Genomic DNA, 21432 nt, shown 5'->3' with positions numbered 1-21432 from the left:
TTGGTTGCAAATCTGACGATGCCCCAAATAGGGGGAAGGGAAGTCCAGCACACTGTCGTACGCCATCTTGGGATACATTATTGTACTGAATATAGTATTTACTAGACATTTTCGTGTATTATTATCTATATTTTAATAGGCAAATGAACAGTTAGATAATCATTTAGCAATGATGTTGTGTAGTAACAGGAAATATGTATGGCTATATGATCTTATGCGTGCAATCGTAATTTGAGAAAAGTGTGCAATAGCATTGACAAGGGCAATGATAAATCTGAATAAAGTTGATATGTTCCACGGTGAGTGGTATTCTGTAAAACTAAACCGTCATCAATGATTGTGAGCGCGATGAAACAATGAACGTGTGAGATATTAGTCAATTACTACGATGATTTTCGAGAGGTCCGGATATAGTGTGACATTCTGTCCTGAGATTTTGAATGTTTGCATTTCCGTCGACATTAAGGCCTTGACAATGCATTTTTAAAACAAAAACTTACATGCGTTTTAGTAAACAGAACATCGAAGAACGTGAGAAATGTGTTTGCGACCGCAAAAGACGTGAAAGGTACCTCTAAAACACACACACACACACACACACACACACACACCCACACGTGGGACCCCTACAGAGATATTAAAGAACAAAGACATTGCTTTCTTTTTTTTATTCATGTACATTCGAGTACAAGTACATTGTATTTTCTGTGTTTATATTCCCACAATATTTTCACTTGCAATACTTTAAGAGGCGAGAGAGATCGAGGAGGGAATAGCCGAGAATACGAAATGAAATGGTGAATCAACATTTTAAAGGGCCCCTGTAATCCAACTGCATGTTGATTTGTGTTGATTTATGATACCCTCAACATCCCTTTTGCGGTGAAACGAATATCTAGAAACATTCCATATATTTTTTACGATTTTTCCGTCTATTTTTCTTCAGATTACTTGGGAACGCCCACAAAAAAAAAAAATCCTTCCAAACCAATATTCCTCAGATGACCTCATCTGTCAGTCATTGCTAAAGTACAGAAATGTTTAACAAAAGACATTGGATTGCACCTTCCCCTCGAATCAGAATAACTTGCATGTTCCCTCGCCATGTCTTTTGTTAGTAACATCAATATCACAGAAACATTCAAGTTATGCTGAGTCGAGGGGAACATGCATTTGGATTTCAGAGGCCCTTTAAATGTTCTCGCTTCTCCAACCTTTTGAAAAAAAAAATATTAAATTTAACACTCAAAATATTAAATTTACGATTACATTACTTTTAGCTTAAAAAATGAAATTGTGAATTCAACATTTTGAGGTTTAAATTTAACATTTACAAAATTTTCGAGGATTGACAACATTTGAAATGTTACAGTAAGCATTTCATTTTTTTTTTTGGGGGGGGGGGGAGTTATGCCATCTACAATTGATAAAATTGAATACTTCTTCCCTTGTAATTGCTGTTATTTCGTTATCTAGTTCTTCAGCACAACGTATCATCGCATAAGTATAGCATATATGTATGTTATATATATATATATATACATATATATATATATATATATATATATATATATATATATATATATATATATTCATTACTTGCTAAGTTACGCGAAGAAACGAAGTGAAGATCGGTTCACACTGCAAATTTTATGTATCCGTTTTCAGGTGCTCTACGAAAATATCTGATGACGAATTCCACAGTCTGCCAGAGGCCTGTCATAATATTGGTCACAACTAATTTAGGCGACACTAATTCAAGTCTGCAGTCCGCAGTCTGCAGATATTTAAGTGCTTCAACTGTGTTCACACATACAAACACACTCAAATTAACAACAATAAATTAATTAAATCTGCCCAAACACACGTTGGCAATGTACTTACGCGCTGCAAACGGGTCCGCACACACAAGATGAAATGTCGGAGGGGAAATTAAAGTAGACACAAAGGTCACAGTAATAATGTCAGAGATTGGAAAATTGCACAGGTGGGAATATCAATAATAAGATGTCTCAAAAGAAATTGAACATTGATATGGTATCTACACGTCAAAACCAAATAATGCAGATTTTAAATGTACGGACCTTCATGGATTTTAACACTGACGTGCAGTAGTATAGAGTGCAGAGTTCTATCGAAGTACGCAATTATTTGCCGGCATTTGACAATTATTGGTAGTCTCATATTTTCGTCATTAATTCATTCTTTGTTTTGGTACTGTAACACGTTTTATTTAATCGATGAATATCAAAATGCGTATGATTTTCTTTAACAGTGTATTTATGTAGACATCCAATTTTTGCTACGATAACCTTTCATTCACACACCGCAAAGAACATTTCATTAAAGTTAAAGAATCGCATATGCCTTTTATTCAAATTCACTCTTGTAAGGACAGTCGTGGAATAACAATTAAAGAAAACGACATGATCGTAGTCATTTTCCCATAAGTTCATTAAACACTTGATTGGGCCATTTCACCAGCAAGAAACATGAAACACACCATATCAAAACTTATATAAGGGTGAAAGCTGGCAAAATTTTTGTTCCATCCATTGCCCTGTTACCTGTGATTGAACTGTGAACAGCAAATCTCATTTGGTTCATACATAAACACTCACACACACACACACACACATACCCTCACAAATCGCAAATAAATGCGAAAAAAGAAAGGTCCCTGACCTTCTGAGGGTTTCCCGTCGATGTTGAGAGGGGGGGGGGGGAGGGGGGGAGGAAGGGAAAAGTACTATTGACCCTTGACCTCCCCCCCCCCCCCCACACACACACACGCATACACATACACATACACCATAGAAACGTGCTGCAACATGTGGATTGACCCCACATGAGAGGCGTAGTCGAAAAGTTGCATTCATTAATTTCTTGTTATTTTGGAAGATGTCTATCCTGGACAAGAGGGAAGTTACAACTATTGCGTAGTGAGAAGCAATGGTCTTTACACTGTAAAGTCATTCGTAAGTCATTCTCTCTACCAGCAAACCAATTTTATCATTCCAAATCCCAGCCTATCTGCCCCTGTGCACTCTCAAGCACTCGCACGCACATTCACCACCATCACACATCAGAGTTTTATTTTCCCCTGCTATCTTCGCAGCAAAATTTGTATTGTTTACCAATTTACCTACCTACCTTTTCCTCGGGCCGGCCATCTTTTCAAGCAATGCTTACAATGGCGGCCCTCTGCATGATCACTTCTTAAATATAATATTGTTATTGTAATCCCAGCTGCATAGACATGCATACTGTAATATCATTAATTTCCTTTTATATCGTTGTTTATACAAGTCAAACGACTCTGTTTCAAATATACTTTGTATGTTTCCCATGTTCACGATTATTCAATCTATGTATATATTGATTTGCAGAAAATAAAGTATCTACCAAACCAAACACTGTCGATGATCTCGTCTAGGTACGCCCAAGTTGGGTCTTAATTGTACCGTGGTATCTCCCAACCAACCATCAAAAGGAAAAATTAATGTTGCACCGATCAGCAGAATTTAATCTGTGAACAAACTGATAGGCCTGTCATTTTGTTCATAATCAATTTACTTTTATTACAGTATAGTATAGACTGGCACAGAGATTGGATTTAAAGGTTTAATAAGATCACATACCATCATTAATAAATCTTAGAATTATCAACAAATGCGTGTTATTCAATGGGGTAATGGTCCGAAGGTTCGTTAATCCGAATAAAAAGATAAGGAACTTCGAAATAGACAAACCTTCCTTGATTTCGGATTAAAGGACCTTCGGAATAACGAACTAACCAACAAATGTCATATTACGTTTTGTTTTGTTTTACGACTTGAATACGTATAATCATTTTGTACGTGTTGGTTAATTGTGACATGCCAATGTTAGATATAGCCTTTAATCGAACTCTGAAAGAAAACACCATGTCATTAATGATGTAAAGAAAATATGAAGGGATATCATGCATGATATACACGCAAGTACAGATTTGATACCCCACCGTTTGCGACATGGAAAGATATAAATACTTCGCGATGAACAGCTGCCGGCAAATGGTTTAGGATCGTAATAATGTATGTATAGGATACTTCCTTTCTTTCTCACCGTCATTTATTTGATTCAAAGTGCCACTGTGCCACTGTGCCACTGCGACAATGTAGAACAGAGTTATAAAAAAGATAAAAATTGGTCTTCCATGACCTCTTGACCTTTTAGAAAATCAAAATGGTACATAAAAGTGATTGTCATTAAAACGAAGAAAATATACAGCTTAGCATGACGGTGGAAAAGAAGAGACTCGGAACAGACTAAGACATGGGAGATAATTAGTCAAAAGTTAGTGACCAAATCAATGGCTCTGATAATAGTTCTAGTAAAGGAAGAAGGAACGAGTTGGAAATTTTGAAGGATTGATTACATCTAATAAAGATATCACTGTAACTGTAACCCTTTTTGTTTGGGGTTGTGATAACATTATCACCAACACCAATTTGCATTGTAAGGTTTGCGACAAAATATTACACGACATGTGAAGAGTTCACATGCAATAGCAGATGTATCCACTTTTATTACTAGTTTTAATTCAATTTCAACCATGTTTACGTTATTTCCATCAAATAAGAGGATGCATGATAGAAAGCATACAGTTGTCGAAGTATAATTGTGTTAAACGATTTGAGAGAAGAATTTGAGATATTAGAGATAATGGCTGCTAAAAAAAAAAATTAAGACATTTGTGCTGATTGGAATAACATCTTCAAAAATATTTCTTGTTATGAGTGCAATATCATTGGAAATATGAAAGTTTATTCCATTTGAAAATGACCTTATTGTGAAAAAAAGGAAAATGGTGTTTATCTGTGTGTTTTTTATTAAATCCCTTCATTCATTGTGTATAAGAGTAAGATATTAAGGAAGTCAAACGTGCATATTATGTATTTAATCACTCTTATGTTTTATCATTATTTTTATACCTTTATACTTAAACAGGGTAGTCCCTTCAGTTTCTCAACTGCTTTCCTGGGGAGCCCTGAGTACTGGTACAGGATAAAACATTGGAATGCAATAGACTTCATAAAAATCACATACAAACACACATACACACACACAAAGAAAATACACGCTTGAAAAGATACGAGACTGACATATTGAAATCAGCATAGACAATGTCAAGTATCTAAATATTTTAGATCCGATTTTCAAGTAACCGCTAAAGTCTGCTTGTTTAATTTCATTCTACATTTTGTGACTGGCATGAAAATGGCCGTGAAATGCACTTACAGTTGTGATTGTAATGTATATTCTTGTATAGTCTTTCCTTTTCTTGAGCGCAAAACGACATATACAATTGTACACTTCGTGATGAGCTATATAAACACTGTTAAGAATAATGATAATAGTAATGATACTATACAACTGCTACTAATAATAACAATAATGACAATATATATGTATATGTTATACAAATTATGTACATAAGTGTGAAGTTGATATGAAAAAACATTGTACACATAGAGATATGGCTATAAAAAACTTACATTTACATATAAATGAGGGCATTAGATATGTTCGTAAATCTATCTCAACAACAGTTCAAGGGAATGCGCGCTTCTCGATGAAAGTGAAGTTCTGCAAAAATTACCATAATGTTTTGTTAATGATTGTCTTCTATCGTGAGAGCACGCATTGTTTTATAGTTCCTACAGAGGATATTATAGCACATACGATTTACTTATAGTTTTCACCGCAATATCCACAATCATACTGGCCGAGTGTGAGTACCCAACACTATATAGAATCTGAAACTACTTCGTTTTCAACAGCGTGCAATGCATAACTGCCATCTAGGGTTGTTGTTTCTGGGCGGGGGGGGGGGGGGGGTATCCAAAAGTAACAGTGAGAAATACAGCTACAGTATAAGTAGAGTATTGCTATGGAATGGATTATTCAGACAATATATATACAATAAAGACATTGATAGGTTGGAAGAAATGTGAAGACGAAAGTTGTAGAAAGGAGAAAATAAATTTAAAATGTAACCACATTATGTCTAACATGTTTTGCTACAACTTAGTTTTAAGTTTGAACTTTTTTTGTAGTGATAATTTTGTTTTTGTTATAATCTATCTCTACTCCAACAACATGAAGAGATTGGATTTTGAACGAAATAAGAAAATCATAGACGATTTTTTTTCCTTGATGGACAGGTGTCCTTTGTTTTGTAAGTTTATTTGATAAATATAACTCAAAAGATAATTGATTCTTCAACACGGAGCTATTTTGATGAATGATATAATACTTACAGTGTTGATCCGTTTCTTCACGTGGACTGCATTGTGACTATGAGAACCATCATATTGCTTTCTGGTCCTTAGCATTTTTAAAAAATCCATTTCCTATAGTAACGTTTATCTAAAAGTGGTGTAAGTTTTTGTTTTCTTTTGCAGGCAGCAACTTTGAGCTTAGAAGCGATGGCTTTTTTGTAACCATATAAAGTAATGACTGGTTCTGTTTCTGCACTTTTGGTCATAGTATAGCTTCACATGGAGAATTAATTTTTTGCTAAGCTGTTAATTTGCACTGCACGAAGACAAATAGCTCCCTTAACACTCTCAAAGATGATATATGGCAGATGGACATTTTGTTTGAAATACCATCGCCAACAGCCATTTTGTTTAAAACTGACAAATGTCTTAATAATTACTAAAATGTACACCAGGTCCCATTTTGCCTGTGTAGTTACCAATATATTGTGCAAAAAAAAAAAACAAAAAAAAACACTGTTTTATTGTGTAGTCGTTTTTGGTCCATTGATGACACGTATCGCTGACTGATTGTGACAAAGATGACCATGAAAGCAAATAGGAAAAGTAATGAAACTGCTATGGGACCAAATAAAATGTGATGGAATTTCCTGTTTTTAAGAAATGCGATTGCTGTGACAGCACCTTCTTAACATTCGCTTAAAAAATAGAACGGTATGTGGACAACTTAACGTGATAGCAATGCATCGATGTGAGCACTGGCATGCCAGCATTTTGAACAAATCCTTTCAGAATTCCTCGCAAATATGATGGTAGGTGTATGTGCAACCTCGCAGGGCTTACGACACTGGTATATGGCCATCACTGCCTGCTACAGTGACTTATTGCTGATAGAATTTCTTCAGGGCAACAGCATACGGTACAGCGATATCTGAGAATAATGTGCTCCAGTACACGGCAAGCAAGCAAATGAGTTTGCCTCTGCGGTAACGGCCAAGTTTAGATTTCCGTTTTCGATCACAAGCAAGCAGGATTTGGCCTCGCCCCGTTGTACTACTACTTCTGTATTAGTTTCGTCAATTTCACTTGCCAGTGTTACCCAGGGCAGACTGCACAACAGCATCTCAGTTGTCAAGTCAAGGGAAAAAGTGAGGTAGGTAGAAGAATTGCAATATCAGTATAGTCTGATCCCAAAGCGTGGTGAGTTGATATCTCCCATAGACCTACTTCCGAACGAGATCTTATTTCATGCATGTAATGAGGGTTGATCAGTATCGCACACATACAATTATGGCATATTTTTAATGCACGGGAAAGCGTATTATGAAAACTGATTTGGAAAGATAAAATGCAGTCGTCCATAAATGTCGAAAATGTTCAGAAATTACTTGTATGCTAATAATGAACTTCTTATCACCGCTATGTCTTGCTGTCCGTACACATGAATTGTAAAGCACAGTATAGGAGAGCAACACAGGTCATTAAAAGTTTTAACAGGCTGTTCCTCTTCACGCAAGCAAGTGCTTTGGGTCGGAGGACTTTAAAAAGTGGAACAAATTGACCCAAAGTTCATCACTATGCTGAATTCATAGAGATGAGTTTATTATATCTATGTTCAGGTCTGAGAAGGAAGTAAAGCAAATTACCATAGAAATGAGCAGTCATTACCGTGACTACGGTTTAATCATGTATGGAGAACAATGATTCGCTGTGTAGACCTTAAACTGGAGCAGCCCAAAGAGATCAGAGATACCAGTTAAGTAGTGGTGGTATAGTAAACAGCAAAATGTATTTGTCATCATGTGAACCGATCGGTAAGGGAACAATCAGAATGATAGGTCTGCCTTTCATGTCAGTCCCTTATTTTTTCGCTGCATATTACCGATGGTCAGAGGGCACAATATACCAGCTGCTGTAGTCCAGTGGATAAGAGCTAGCACAGAATATCACATCTCTGGTTCGAATCCCTTGGCAGCTACAGGTGTGCCCTGATAGGCAAGTGACTTTATCATCATTGCTTAGTCATTGTACATGGACTTACAGTCCCCTGGCTGTTTGTTCACAAGCATTCATTACCTCATTAGCGGCCTCGTGATCATAATACAAAATGGCAGCTCATACACTCTTACGCCTAGGTCATAACGACTATCTAGAATAAGTGGGTATGCTGACAATTATCAATGCTATATAGAATGATAGGAAGACTCCTATACCGTTAATGGAAAATATGGGGAATTTCTATTTGTGTGTTGTTTTTTCATTCTCTACCTCATAACCCGAAGGAAAGTTTGGAATATATTGGTCTGAGGCCGAATATCATCTCCAGACTACCGAAAATGTGATAGAAATTAAAAAGGACCAAATCGTAAGTAATGGGCGTCATTATAGGCGACTGTAAGTTAACTCATTCAGCGGATGAAAGTGCAGCTAAAAACAAATTTTGGCTACTCTTTATTGTGCCAGCCTCGACTTCTTTCGCATCTTAATCTGGCTGCCACTTGTATGACCAACTTGCGATAGCATTTATGCCCGCTTGTCTGACATTACTCTCACTATTAGATATAGGCCTAATCAACGTGCACTGGAGATCATATGCAATTAACTTCCAAAGTGATTATAGCCATTTTGTCTTTACTTAGGTTCCATGGGGCGCAATTCCTTTAAACTTTCTTGCTTGCTATTGCATCCACAAGAGTTTGGTAGTCAGTTAAGTGCAAGATTAGGCAACTTCGCGAATTTCGAGAGAGGTGTGAGAGCTACACAACAATTGATATCCCAATATGTGTTAATTTGATCATTTCCAAGTAAAGATGAATATAAGCCCGCATGAGTTATGACAGATGGTGATATATTCCACGACAATTTGAGAACTGCTGCCTTTCTTCCGTTGCGTAGTATTTTACTGGTACCAGCAAGAAGACAGGCACATGATATAGCTAGTGCCCCTATTTTGCACAAATTTTCTTGCTCAAACCTATTATAGGCACAAGGACATAACATCAGTAGAGTAGTTATTCCGTCGTCAGATCTCAAAGAGGCAATCCCTCGCTTGGTTCTTTGAGAGCTCTTAGTCTCCTAAACCCCAGCAGTTTTTTTGTGAAATAATGATAATTACCTAAACCCCAGCAGTTTTTTTGTGTGAAATAATGATAATTCGAAAAGAGTTTATCACCACGTGACTACAATTTAGGCTCTTCTGACACTGTCTAAAATCATCTTGTACAGGAAGAGATAACTTACCGTCCGAGGTTTCAATTTAGGAAGCGTAGCGGGTGGACTTCCAAAGAAATCAAGTGAACTGAACCAGTTCACTGAAGGATAATTCTTGTAATTTATGAATATCAAAATCTTCGGACAATAAAGGGTAAACGACTTTGCTTCGTCAATAAAAAAGAGCTGTGGGGAATGCTTGCACTGATTTGTATGTATCTTATGCCATATCCCTGCCAAGAGACAAATTTTGGCAGATTACCGTTTCACAATAGAATACATCAAGGTATTTTCTCACTTTTTTTTCTTTATCTCCGCAACTTTTTTTTTTCAAGAATACGATGTACAAACGAAGATACAATAACACACCTTGATCAAATGACATTTTCTATTGAAAATTAAGTGTTTAAACAAGTTCAATGAATCATTCAGGAACAAAATACAGTTAATTATTGCATTTTCACTTTCATGACATGTTCGGCATTGCAGGGGTCGTCAAACTAAACATGATGTGTAATATAATGTTGAACGAGAGGGCAGTCCTTTCCTGACAGAACTATACCAAAATAGTATTCTCAAGGATTATACTCGCAACTAGAAAAAAAAAAAGGAGGGGTAGGAGGGGGGGGGGGGGGGTGAAAGGTGCAAGTGCAGGGGGTATTACTCATGACCAGACTTTATTTCACTTTGATTTAAAAAAAAAGATATAGAGTAAATATAGATAACACAACTATACAAATTTGTTATAATTGTCAATATTACACTATATTCGACATATATTTCTTTAAGAATACACTTATTCATATTCTTTCAAGGACAATATTTTTCTATCATCAATGGATTTAATTTTCTTTTAAAATGTTTACAAAAATGTGAATTGTTTCGGATGATTAAGGTGAGCATTCCATAAATAAGATCCATGATGCCTTAAGAATTAATGCGCCAAAAGGATTTATGGGTTATTCAAATGGATACAATTTTACTGCACGACCTTAAAAAACAATGGTAGCTTGTTCAGGAAATATGTGAAAAAAAAATTGGCTTTACAATAATGAAACACACTCTTTATCATAATTGCTCTAACCTGATTAAGAGCTCTAGGCTCTTTTTGCAAAATTTCAAAATGCATAAGAAAAACAAAATTGATCAAATATAATCCATGGTATTGCATAGAACATCTCGGTGTTAAAAAATACATTAAAATACTTTTAATTATACTGTTTCCTTGACAAATGTCTGTCTGGTTTCCCCTTGAGTTTTTCCCTCAGGATTTTTTTTTCTGATTGTAAATCTAAACATACATAATATATCGCAACGGATTGACAAATTGCCCTAAATACATTGACGTAAATAAACACTGATTATTTAGTGTTTTATTGATAGCCATGATAGAAGTCATGGGCATACATACTAGGGCAACTGAACTCGAACTAACGTCCTCCTGACAGAGGATATATCCACTGGACTTTTTACTGCTGAAATCACATCCGTACATCGGAATTAAAGATCCAAAAACATGTGTCAAATGAATATCGTGCCATAACAGACACGATAAGTTTATACGAGCTATAATAACATGAAGTGATACAGAACTAACTCTAACTAACTTTTCACCTTTGCAAATTTGAGGCATTGTTATCAAATAGTATACACTCATGTAAAATCATCTCATCCCATTAAATTTGAATGTCTAAGAGATGACTAAAGACAGTTTAATTGCTTACAGCGAAATATACAGGCACAAACATCACATTAACAAAAATAGCAGAGCAATGAATAATTGAAAACAAGTGCATTATACCCTTTCTAGAATGAAACCTACACTTTTGGTTCCTAGTAGTTACATCAGATGTGCTGAGGTAATGCTTATTTCAAAATTAACAAATGCACAAAAATTTATGATCTCATCATGTCGACTTGCATAAGGATTCATGATCTTTAAATCAGAATCATCGTTTGCCGCATAACTACCACGCAAAACAACATGTACTAACGGCACATTCTATCACGACTTGTCTACGTGACATCTTGTGATGTCACGTGTTTTTTTTTTTTCCTTTTCTGCTCTATTAGTATATGTTTATTATGTCAAACGGTCATGTGCATGTACGACAGTGGAACTGTTGACTTTCATTTTTTGTTCAGCCACATTTTACTCGTCATTAACGGTATACACTTCGCGTCCGGTAATGCGATGAAAATATTTATCAAGAATTAATAACGGTGTTTCTGTTCATAAATCCGGGATAGCAGCTCTGCAGATTACGTAAGGAGTGTAGGGGCTACTGTAAGGAGTGTAGGGGCTACTGTAGGGAGTTGGCGGTGTGTTTCATGAGCGTACTATGATTCCACTAAGATTCTGTTCATTATGTTTCTGCATTGCAAACTCTTTCTTGCAAGCTTGTCTTACATCTTGCACATTAAACCGTATCACATTAATTGAATATGCAAATGTCACGCCTTTGAGTTCTAGCGTCATGGACTCCTTGACTGACTGAAGCCTGCATATTTTATGTATTTCTGTAGATTTCTTTATATATATTTTTAATGCGTACACATCATATAGAACAGAACATGAGTTTACGAGCCCACAGTATACTAGGCAGAAAGGCCACTACTGTAATTATGACGCAACAGTTACCACTGATATAACAGATATACCAAAATAAGATTGATATTTTCGAATCATAGGCTATTTCCCTCCGAGATTTCAAATAATGTTAGCTAATATAAGAGGAATAAGTGATGATCTTATCGTAAACACTCTGTCCCATATTCATCATAAGGTGAGGGAGATCGTTTAATCTCTCTTTCTCAGGTGCCGTGGAACGTTTTTTTCGCCGGAAAAGAGGGGGGGGGGGGGGTGTGCTCGAGTTTGGCAGGGCAAAGGATCATCAATGATCATGCTAACTCCCTCCCCCTTTATGGAAATGAGACATATTTATTATCAAGGCGCAAAACTCTAACGTCACGTGTTTTCTGGTGTCGATTTTTTTTTTCGTCCCGAATTTCCCCCGTTTTCATTCAAGAGCCAAAATGTGTGCGGGGTGGGTGGGGGGGGGGGGGGAGGGAGAGGCTGCGGTCCTGATATGTCTGCGTAGGAAAAAAAGGTACCACAAAAAATCTAATATACATATACGTGATACGTGGATTACGTGACTAGGGATGAACACACGAGAACAAACTATTTACGTGTGACCGGGCAAGCTCCGGAAATTGGAGGAGACGAAGGTACCCGCTTGTGCAGCAGAAACGAGCAGAGACCAGCATGATTGGAAGAAACAAAACAACTTTGTGTCCATTCCCCGGAGAGAGAGATACACACGCATCGCATTCAATCAGGCCAGGATGATAGACTTATGTTGAGTCATCACGTCTTTTGACCCACCGGCAAGAAATTGTCATTTTCATTGGCTAAACATCAACTATATTCCATCACAGCCAAAGGCTCCGTTAAGCGCCTGCGGTCGCTCTGGCGAATGTGCACTCTCTTCATATTTTGTCTTTTTCGTAAGAAAGCAGACCGAGCAGCAATCATCTAAAATGAACTTTGAATTCGACTGCTCACACTCATTAAGTGTTAAAGGGTGATGTTCCGATGAACACACACAAAACTGGGAGCTTGCATGGGGTTCGCCTGTGAATCAATAACTGGCGAGGTTGACTTATTCGGTGAAGAGGGCAGTTGCAGCTAAAAGAAAAAAAAAATGGAGGTTGTGCATTTCGAGTTGGGTCTTCCACAGATCGGAAATTTATCAAGACAGTTAGAGGATTCAAGCAGTCAAGATGGAAATCGTATAGGTTTTTGAGTCAGAATCATACCCTTCAAAATTTTCTGGATTTTCTGCAATTCGCTTCTATCCATTCCTCCTTCTGCATGACATTAAACATACTTTCAAGGAAGGTGCAATGCTGCGAAGTGTCACAGTGGTTGGGTGCCTTTAACGTATTTCGGAAATTATGCAGTAATCAAGTAAGGAAATGATGGATTGATTTTCGGAACAAACATCAACGTCCTGATTTTAATCTTTGTTAATCACTATTGTTTCCTTCAGTTCAGTTCCCGGGTATTTCCCAAAGAGCGTGATGACATGATTTACAGGTAGTAACACTTTTGGCAGGACGAGGTGATATCATAAGCTTTCACTTTCGTTCTCAGGAGGTATATCCTACTGCTATAAGCTCAGGGGTTTTCACTTCCAAAATTGCCCACGTTCTATGTAATCCTTCATCAAGCAGTAAACCAGGCTTTTATTCGCATTCATTTTCTTTTTTTTGATTTGTAGTCGTTAAATTTCGTTTTGCTGTTGTGGACATTGATTAGCTTTTCGCCTCGGTACAGTCAGAAGCTACTGGCACATCTCTCGCTCAGTGGTGCACGCACGCAAGCATCAAACAGCTAGGCACGGGGTCAGCCAAGCATTATACCTAGGCTCACTGAGAATACCTATTGTTAGGAACCATTCCCCAGAATAACTTATTCTCATTTTGTTGTACAGGTTGCATAGACTGAAGAGGAATTGACAAGATGGCCGTCAAGCGTGTTGCTGTGATCGGTGCGGGTGTGAGTGGACTCGTCGCGATTAAATCGTGCGTGGAGGATGGACTCGAACCAGTGTGCTTCGAAAGAGAGGACCAAGTTGGTAAGAGGCGCATGTCCAATCATCGACGTCTGAAGTTTCAGTCTGGCCAAATGGACACAAAATAGACATAGGCCTATTTCAGTAATCGATGTGGTTGTGAATATGCATTTTTTTTTCATTAGCATTCCATGTATATAGGCTACTTTGTTTATTTGATTCGCGGTATGTACCTATAGAGGAAACACGAACAGTTCCAGTGATAAGAACCCAACTGGAGCAATACCTGTAGGGACATTGACTTACTGTTAATGTTCTCGGGAAGAAAATGTGGAAAAATACGCGGCACATAGAAATTGTTCTTTAGTGTATAAGGTATAAGGATGACATTCCACGGTTAAAGTGCTAGTGTAGTTAAGTGTTAATACTTGTAGACCAGGTAGCGCGTTATAGTTAGATTTTTTTTTTTCTGAATGAGAAGTCAGTATATCATACCTTATTTTGTTTGGGCTTTTTCTTTGTGTGTTTCTTTTGGCATGGCACAGGTGGTGTCTGGGTGTTCAGAGACGAGGTGAGAACTGAACACGAAGAAAGCGCCCTCTATCACGCTCTAGTAACCAACTCCAGCAAAGAAATGATGTGCTACAGTGACTTCCCCTTCCCGAAAGATTGTCCTCCGTACATCCCAGGAAAGCAGCTCGGCCAGTACTACAAGGACTATGCGGAGAAGTTTGGTCTCTTGCAATATATCCGTTTCGGAACTTCCGTGCTAAATGTCGAGGAGGCAGCTGACTACGACACAACGGGACGGTGGTCTGTCACCACCCGCGGCCCGGGCGGAGAGAGCACAGAAGTCTTCGACGCCGTTATGGTTTGTACGGGCATGTTCAGTCAGGCCAAAATCCCGAAGTACCCTGGCCAAGATGAGTTCGAGGGGGACATCCTCCACAGCAATGACTACAGGAAGTCAGAGGGATTTGAGGGGAAAACGGTGCTCGTTGTTGGTTAGTTGATTTCTTCCTCATTTTTTAAAAATCCATTATTTATTACGTCTTACTGACTTCTCCACACATAATTGTTGTCTGTATTTCCTTACAAGCAACAAGCATGACAAGGAAGAAACTGACAGTTAGCCGAAAGTTCTTGAAAAGAAAAGACCCCCCAAAAAAGACCAAAAAAACAAGGCCATAGATAGTCAGTGGCTTTCAGGACATATTGATTGCTCCACCATGACACTTGATCGTTCGGAGATGTATAATACCTGCATCTATTTTTTTTTTTATAATACGAGCACACATTCCGCAGCATAACATTGATTGTTAAGAGTTTCCCATCCCCACCCCACCCCTCCCTAGAAAGGAGTTGATTAAAGGGGATGGCTAGTAACTGATCAGTGGGAATCAGTGGGAATGCTGAAGGATGATTGTTCCAATCCTTGTGGGATTCATTTAAGGGTACACTATATATCTATTCTTGTGTGAAAAATATTTGCTTCAGAATGGGCTCATATTCAAGTAATGTGCAGTTTAATGTTTCCAGGTAAGCGTCCCTGGTCAGTGACGGGGCATTAATCTGCACATTACTTGAATATGAGACCGTTCTGAAGCAAATACTTTTCACACAACAGTAGATATATAATGTACTCTTAAATAAATCCCACAAGGATTGGAACAATCATCCCTCAGCATTCCCACTGATTCCCACTGATCGGTTACTAGCCATCCCCTTTAAGTAGAATTAGGTTCAGGAAGAAGGTGAAGTTAGAGAGTAGTATGTGTCTAATTCCATGTTTAATATACTATGATGGAGAGTTATTTTTGTCATTACTATATTGTAATTTTTTTATCTGAATTCGAGGAAAACATCACAGATCTCATACTGTCATTACATTTGCTTAGATTAAGATAGCTCTCTATAAAACAAGTTCTTTACATTTATGATGAAAATGAATTTTGATGAAGAAGTACTAAATGAAAATGCCTCGCTCATTTCATTTTCATTTACTTTGTGTGTGTGTGTGTGTGTCTGCTAAATAGGTGGTTCTCATTCAGCTGGTGATGTAGCTGTGGATACAAGTCGAAAATCGAAGAAAGTAAGATATCTGCACACTTCATCATGTGCCTGTAATGTTACGAAAGTCTAGTTGGTGGGAGGACAAAGGTTTGCACATCAATCCGGTCTTAATAAGGAAAAGTTTGTTAGAGCGATTTCCATTCAGCTCCGAGCAAACGTTGCTAAGCTGGAAGGTTCCAGCAGAAACATGAATCTTCACAAGTGTCTTTTTTTTTTAATGTCCTGAAATGTTTTCTACGATGAAACTGCATCTTAAGCACGCGATGTAACATTTTACGTGATTTTATTATGGAGACTCCTTTCTACTTTCTACGAGTTTCGCTAGTTGTTTTAAAAAGACAGAAATAAAAATTGACCTGAATTTGGCTCTTTCGTGCGATAAAATTCGTTTTGGATTTTGCTACAGATAGATTTTCAATAGGCAAACGTCACGTGACGGAGCCTAGGCTTCAGCATTGTACAAAAGGGAATTTTCTTTATTGAGTTCGTTGCCATTTGATAAAAAGCTCAAAATTTATATGTTTTTTCTCGTTTTTAATACAGTTTTATCACAGATTATATGAAAATTGATATCAGGATATAAAACGTTAGTCCATAAAGGAGAGTACATGTCATTGAAACTGACGGTAATGAAAACTTTTTGCTGGTAACAAGAAAAAGTTCGATTCCTGAACCTTTATCACTCACAAATTTAATTTCATCATTTGAAAATTTTGATGTTAATGTTTTGTCTCTGTGCTTAACGGTGATATCAGCATGATCAGTGTGAACAGCTAATCTGAATGCGATTTTCTGTTCCAAGCTTTATCGCACATGCATTGTTTGTATTCTATCTAATATGTAGGTATGATTTAAGTTGTGTTGTTGGTTTCCATTCTGGTTGTTTGTAATCTCATATACTTCATCAGCGGTTGATAAAAGAAAGGGAAATTATTTAGAAGAATGTCTCATTTCATTGCCCAGACAAAGATCACCATATATAGTGTTGACATTTGTCTCCATCCCTGCAGAATTGAGACAATTGAATCATTACTCATTTACAACCGAAACCATACCACTTTTCGTTATCGTTTTATAGATGTAAGGTTACTGAGTTTTGCAAGCGCATTTATTCCTTTGCAAGTATTGTTATCAATATTGGAATGATAACAAAATGATGATGCTAGTAATCATCGTCAAAAGTGATAGTGATAGGGTCTACAGAAAAGTAGTAATAGTAGTAGTATAAGTAGAAGTAGTAATGGGAGTAGTAAAATACATTAACTACAATGTGGCGGTATGGTAGTAGTACTAGTAGCAGCAGCAGCAGAAGCAGTAGTAGCAGTAGCAGTAGCAGTAGCAGCAGCAGCAGCAGCACCAGCAACAGCAGCGGCAGTAGTAGTAGTAGTAGTAGTTTTATTGTTCATAGTATCGTTATTACTGATTTCAATTACATCATACAGACCTATATAAGCATGAGGAACGGAACATGGGTGATAACGCGTACAGGTCCGCTGGGATGGCCTCGAGATCTTTTCCTCAATCGCCGCTTCAACTTTCTCCTCCCGGAGTGGTACCGGCGCAGCATAGTCGAAAAGGATCTGGCAACACGGCTCAACTCGGACAACCTCGGACTGAAGTCGACCCGGAAGCTATTCTGCTCAGAGGTTATGGTTAACGACGACATTGCTAACAGGTAAAACTGGCTCTTTGTTCCGTGTGTATGTGTATTGGTGTTATCCTTGTTTTAGAGAGCATCCTCACTACATTTAAAGTAATGTTCAGACTTTGATGTATGCTAATGGAGATTGAAGGGACTGACTCCATTGTCGGTAATGAGTGAGTTCATTAGTATTTCGATCTACAGACTTCGTGTTAACATGGGATTAATGTCACTGAACTAGATCCTTCATGAAACAACAAAAATAAGCACTAAAAAACCCAGTAGTTTTCAAGTGCAAGAAACGTCTGATTATGCTCCTCACTCCAAGCTTTGCTCGCCGTTCTATTTGCGTTAGAGGCCAGATAACGTTTAGAAGAGCAATGTATTTGCTGTTATGTTCAGCTGAAGAAATAAAAGTAAAATGAGAAACCAGTATCATTGCCTCTTCTTTGGTTTCGTTGTTTAGCCTATCTTGCTTGAAACCTAATACAAACCTGCATCAAAAATTGTTCGATGACACCCATGGTTATTACGTCATTTAACTACTGTTACGTTGCACATGAAACGCCATGATCTTATTTTCGACTATCCCCGTTTGTTCTTACACTATTTAGAATCTTTTGCGGCGCAGTGTCAGCTAAACCCGGCATCAAACACTTCACTAAAAGGGGGGTGGTCTTCACAGACGGGACGAAAATCGACGACCTGGACGTTGTCATCTACGCTACCGGCTACAACATCAAAGTGCCTTTCGTCGGAACACACCTCATTGCAGGTACGTTGTTCGTTTACTTTGCTATCAAGTAAACTTTCGACAACACTTTCAACTTTTGTGGGTCTTGCTTTGTTGTTGTTTTCTCTTCTTTTTTTCTTACCGTCTACAGAGATTTAACTGCGATTTGCTATCTTCCGTTACTATGTTATCCCCGGATTCATGTTAACTTCTTTGCATATGGCTTCAAATGGTAGGGCCTACATGTTTTAAAGTTAGACTAGAAGTTGTCGTAGTTATACTGCATCTATTGATGACATATGCTAGGCTGTTAGTACCATGTATCCATAAAAATTGACTTTTTTATTTTTACTGCATCGTTTCCTACTATGCTGTTACATGTACTATACAGTATACCTTTACGAGTACTACAAATTAGTAAGGTCTTTTCACTAGCTTGAACACAAACAATGATACTTAATATTGCTCTTTAACCATCACAATAGTCATAGTAGATACGTTACTGCCGGATAATGTACGTGCCTTGTTAACCCTTCACATCTCTCTCCTGTCCGTTCCCGCCATATAGATAAGGTGGAGGAGTTGGACCTCTACATGTACGTGTTCCCGTCAAAGATCAAACACCCGACCTTTGCCTGCATAGGTTTCGTCATGACGATCGGCGCCCACGCGCCAGTCTTCGAGCTGCAGGCTCGCTGGGCTACTCAGGTCTTTAAAGGCAAGGTTCCCCTGCCGAGCCAGCAGGCCATGGCCACAGACATCGCTATGAAGAGGAAATTTCTCTACGAACGATACGGCAAGCACATCATCTTCGTAAGTTATGAGAGCGCTATCCTGACAATGTAACACACAAATTACACAAAATCAATACAGCATTGTAATAACGTAAAATGCTGTGAATTGAAATACAAAAGATGTCATGACTTTTAAGACAAATACCGAATCAAAGTTGATTCGAAATGGAGGTGACTGCTGAAAAGCAATGCTCGCAGCTTGCAGTCTCCTCATAAACAACAACTAATAACTAATTATTGAACTAACAAGACGACGCAAATTGCCTTAGAAAAGACAAGAAGACAAAAATAAATGCACACACAAATAAACACAAGGCAGTTCTCTTGTAACGTAAAAAAACCCACAAAAATAATAAACCGTGGAAGGAACAACAGGAAAAGACTGAAGAAGACAGGGAAAGGGGGCAAATTATACTCGTGAGCATTATTATTATCCCGCATGTTTGCTTTGCTGTAGCTACGTGTATGTATGCATGACGTATCTTGGTTTCCCCCTGTTTTTACCCTGTATCTTCCAATTTTTCCCAGATCCCACCGATACCTTACCAGGATTGCATTGCCAGTAAGATCGGCGCCAAGCCCAACTTCAAACAACTCTTCCTCAAGGATCCCATGCTGGCGCTGAAATGCTTCTTCGGGCCGGCCGTGCCGCCCAGCTACCGATTGGTGGGTCCTCACACCTGGAGCGGCGCCCGTGACGCCATCATGAACGTGTGGCAGAACACAGTATCTGGAACCAAGTTCCGCGAGACTCCGGTGGGAAACGGTCCCGAGGGGTACCCCCTGGCTCTGAAGCTGATGCTCTTTGTCGCTCTAGTCGCTGGTCTGTGCTTATCTGTGGTATAAGGCAAATGGGCTGATGCGTCTTAGCCTACAGTAGGCCAGCGTCCGTGTAAAATGAAATAGTAAGATCGAGTAATAGCAATATTGACAATGGAATTGAGTGCAATAAGATTCTATCCTGTATTTTGAAGACACAAATAATGGAATAAGAACGACAATAGAATAGAGACATACTTTCATGAATTACTCTCAGTGATCACCGTTGAAAAGTGATGGTCACAATTGGTAAAATTTAAGTTTCTTTATGTCCTCCATGCAATCGAAGGGTATCCTTCGTTGCATTGCAGTGTCAGAAATCATGACATCACCATCCAATACAGTGAAGTCCCGTTAATCTTCATTATTTCCACGTGAAACTTGGGAAAACACATGTTACTATGAATATAATTCAAAGAATGATTGTTATACAGGAAATGATTATACGCAAAGGCAGGTTATAAGGTGTCTAGGCTGACGCCACTTTTTGCCATGACGTTTGTCTGTACTCGTGTTAAGGTTTGGGGAGAGATGTCAGATCGGGTAGTTTCTATACCAGTCCTTATGATCTATCCTCAGCCCCGACTGACTTTATATCCAATACTTACTTTTCCATATACCAAATGGCTCTGGCAGGTAGTTAGAGAACGCACACGTTGTGAATGCACTGTCACCTATAGCCTTGCTAGCTGCGAGTCAGTCGCAACATCGTTCATTCTCAGAGCACGTTAGTGATAGCCAAACGGAATTTCATATTTTATTCACATCGCGCATACTCTCTGTTTACTTGATGTTTTAACCCTCTTTTAATTTGGGGTTTGGGCGATAATTCGAGTTCTCCCCCCCCCCCCCCCCCCTCCCCACCCTCTTCCCCATATTCTCGGCAGCAGATGGGGATATATCTTCCCATTGAGTGAACATAGTGTAAAATGAAAAATAAGGCAAACGAAAACAACAACCCACTATGGGAGCTGACGTAACTCCCTGTAAGTTGCATGTCGGTCTACAATTAAATCATTGTCACAATTTTCCGTATCACTGTCTGTTGACGCAACAAATTCTTCATGTGAGAAACATGACATTAGTAAAACACGGAGGATATAAAACAACAGACTGTAGATACATATGATGTATAATTCTGTGTTATTGACAGGGTTTCAACCAAACCTCCGTAAACAAGTTGAAGTGGGAAGCCACAATACTTATGAAATAATGCATACATTTGCATTTTAGTAAAGGTTTTGAAAAAGAAGGATATGTGTGCAATAATTCGTATATCTGTTTCTTAGTCTGAGAAATGTGTACGCCAATCAGA

At 38.2% G+C, this 21432-nt stretch overlaps 1 protein-coding gene across 2 annotated transcripts; it reads left to right on the top strand.

Moving 5' to 3' along the window:
* The first annotated feature begins 7265 nt into the window (after positions 1-7265).
* Positions 7266-20962, top strand: LOC139718403 (dimethylaniline monooxygenase [N-oxide-forming] 2-like). 2 transcript variants are annotated; one of them, XM_071629876.1, is made up of 8 exons: positions 7266-7419; positions 13976-14119; positions 14602-15060; positions 16093-16148; positions 17572-17804; positions 18386-18546; positions 19073-19317; positions 19827-20962. In XM_071629876.1, exons 2-8 carry the CDS (start codon positions 14005-14007, stop codon positions 20142-20144), a joined length of 1587 nt encoding a protein of 528 aa, XP_071485977.1. In that variant the 5' UTR covers positions 7266-7419; positions 13976-14004; the 3' UTR covers positions 20145-20962. The 2 variants fall into 2 exon arrangements, with proteins under 2 accessions (XP_071485977.1, XP_071485978.1); XM_071629877.1 differs by lacking the exon at positions 7266-7419 and adding an exon at positions 13684-13714.
* The last annotated feature ends 470 nt before the right edge of the window (positions 20963-21432 follow it).

The sequence above is a fragment of the Diadema antillarum genome, unplaced genomic scaffold (assembly GCF_040938485.1).
Source record: "Diadema antillarum isolate AM-2024a unplaced genomic scaffold, OU_Dant_1.0 scf00000094, whole genome shotgun sequence".
NCBI classification, from domain to species: domain Eukaryota; kingdom Metazoa; phylum Echinodermata; class Echinoidea; order Diadematoida; family Diadematidae; genus Diadema; species Diadema antillarum.
This window is presented reverse-complemented; position numbering and strand designations above follow the sequence as displayed.

Bases quoted from the DNA above. Each gene is read 5' to 3' on its own strand.
- LOC139718403 (XM_071629876.1), top strand. From the start codon at position 14,005: ATGGCCGTCAAGCGTGTTGCTGTGATCGGTGCGGGTGTGAGTGGACTC. The intron at 14,120-14,601 runs GTAAGAGGCGCA...GGCATGGCACAG, and splicing joins CGAAAGAGAGGACCAAGTTG to GTGGTGTCTGGGTGTTCAGA. The intron at 18,547-19,072 runs GTACGTTGTTCG...CCCGCCATATAG, and splicing joins CGGAACACACCTCATTGCAG to ATAAGGTGGAGGAGTTGGAC.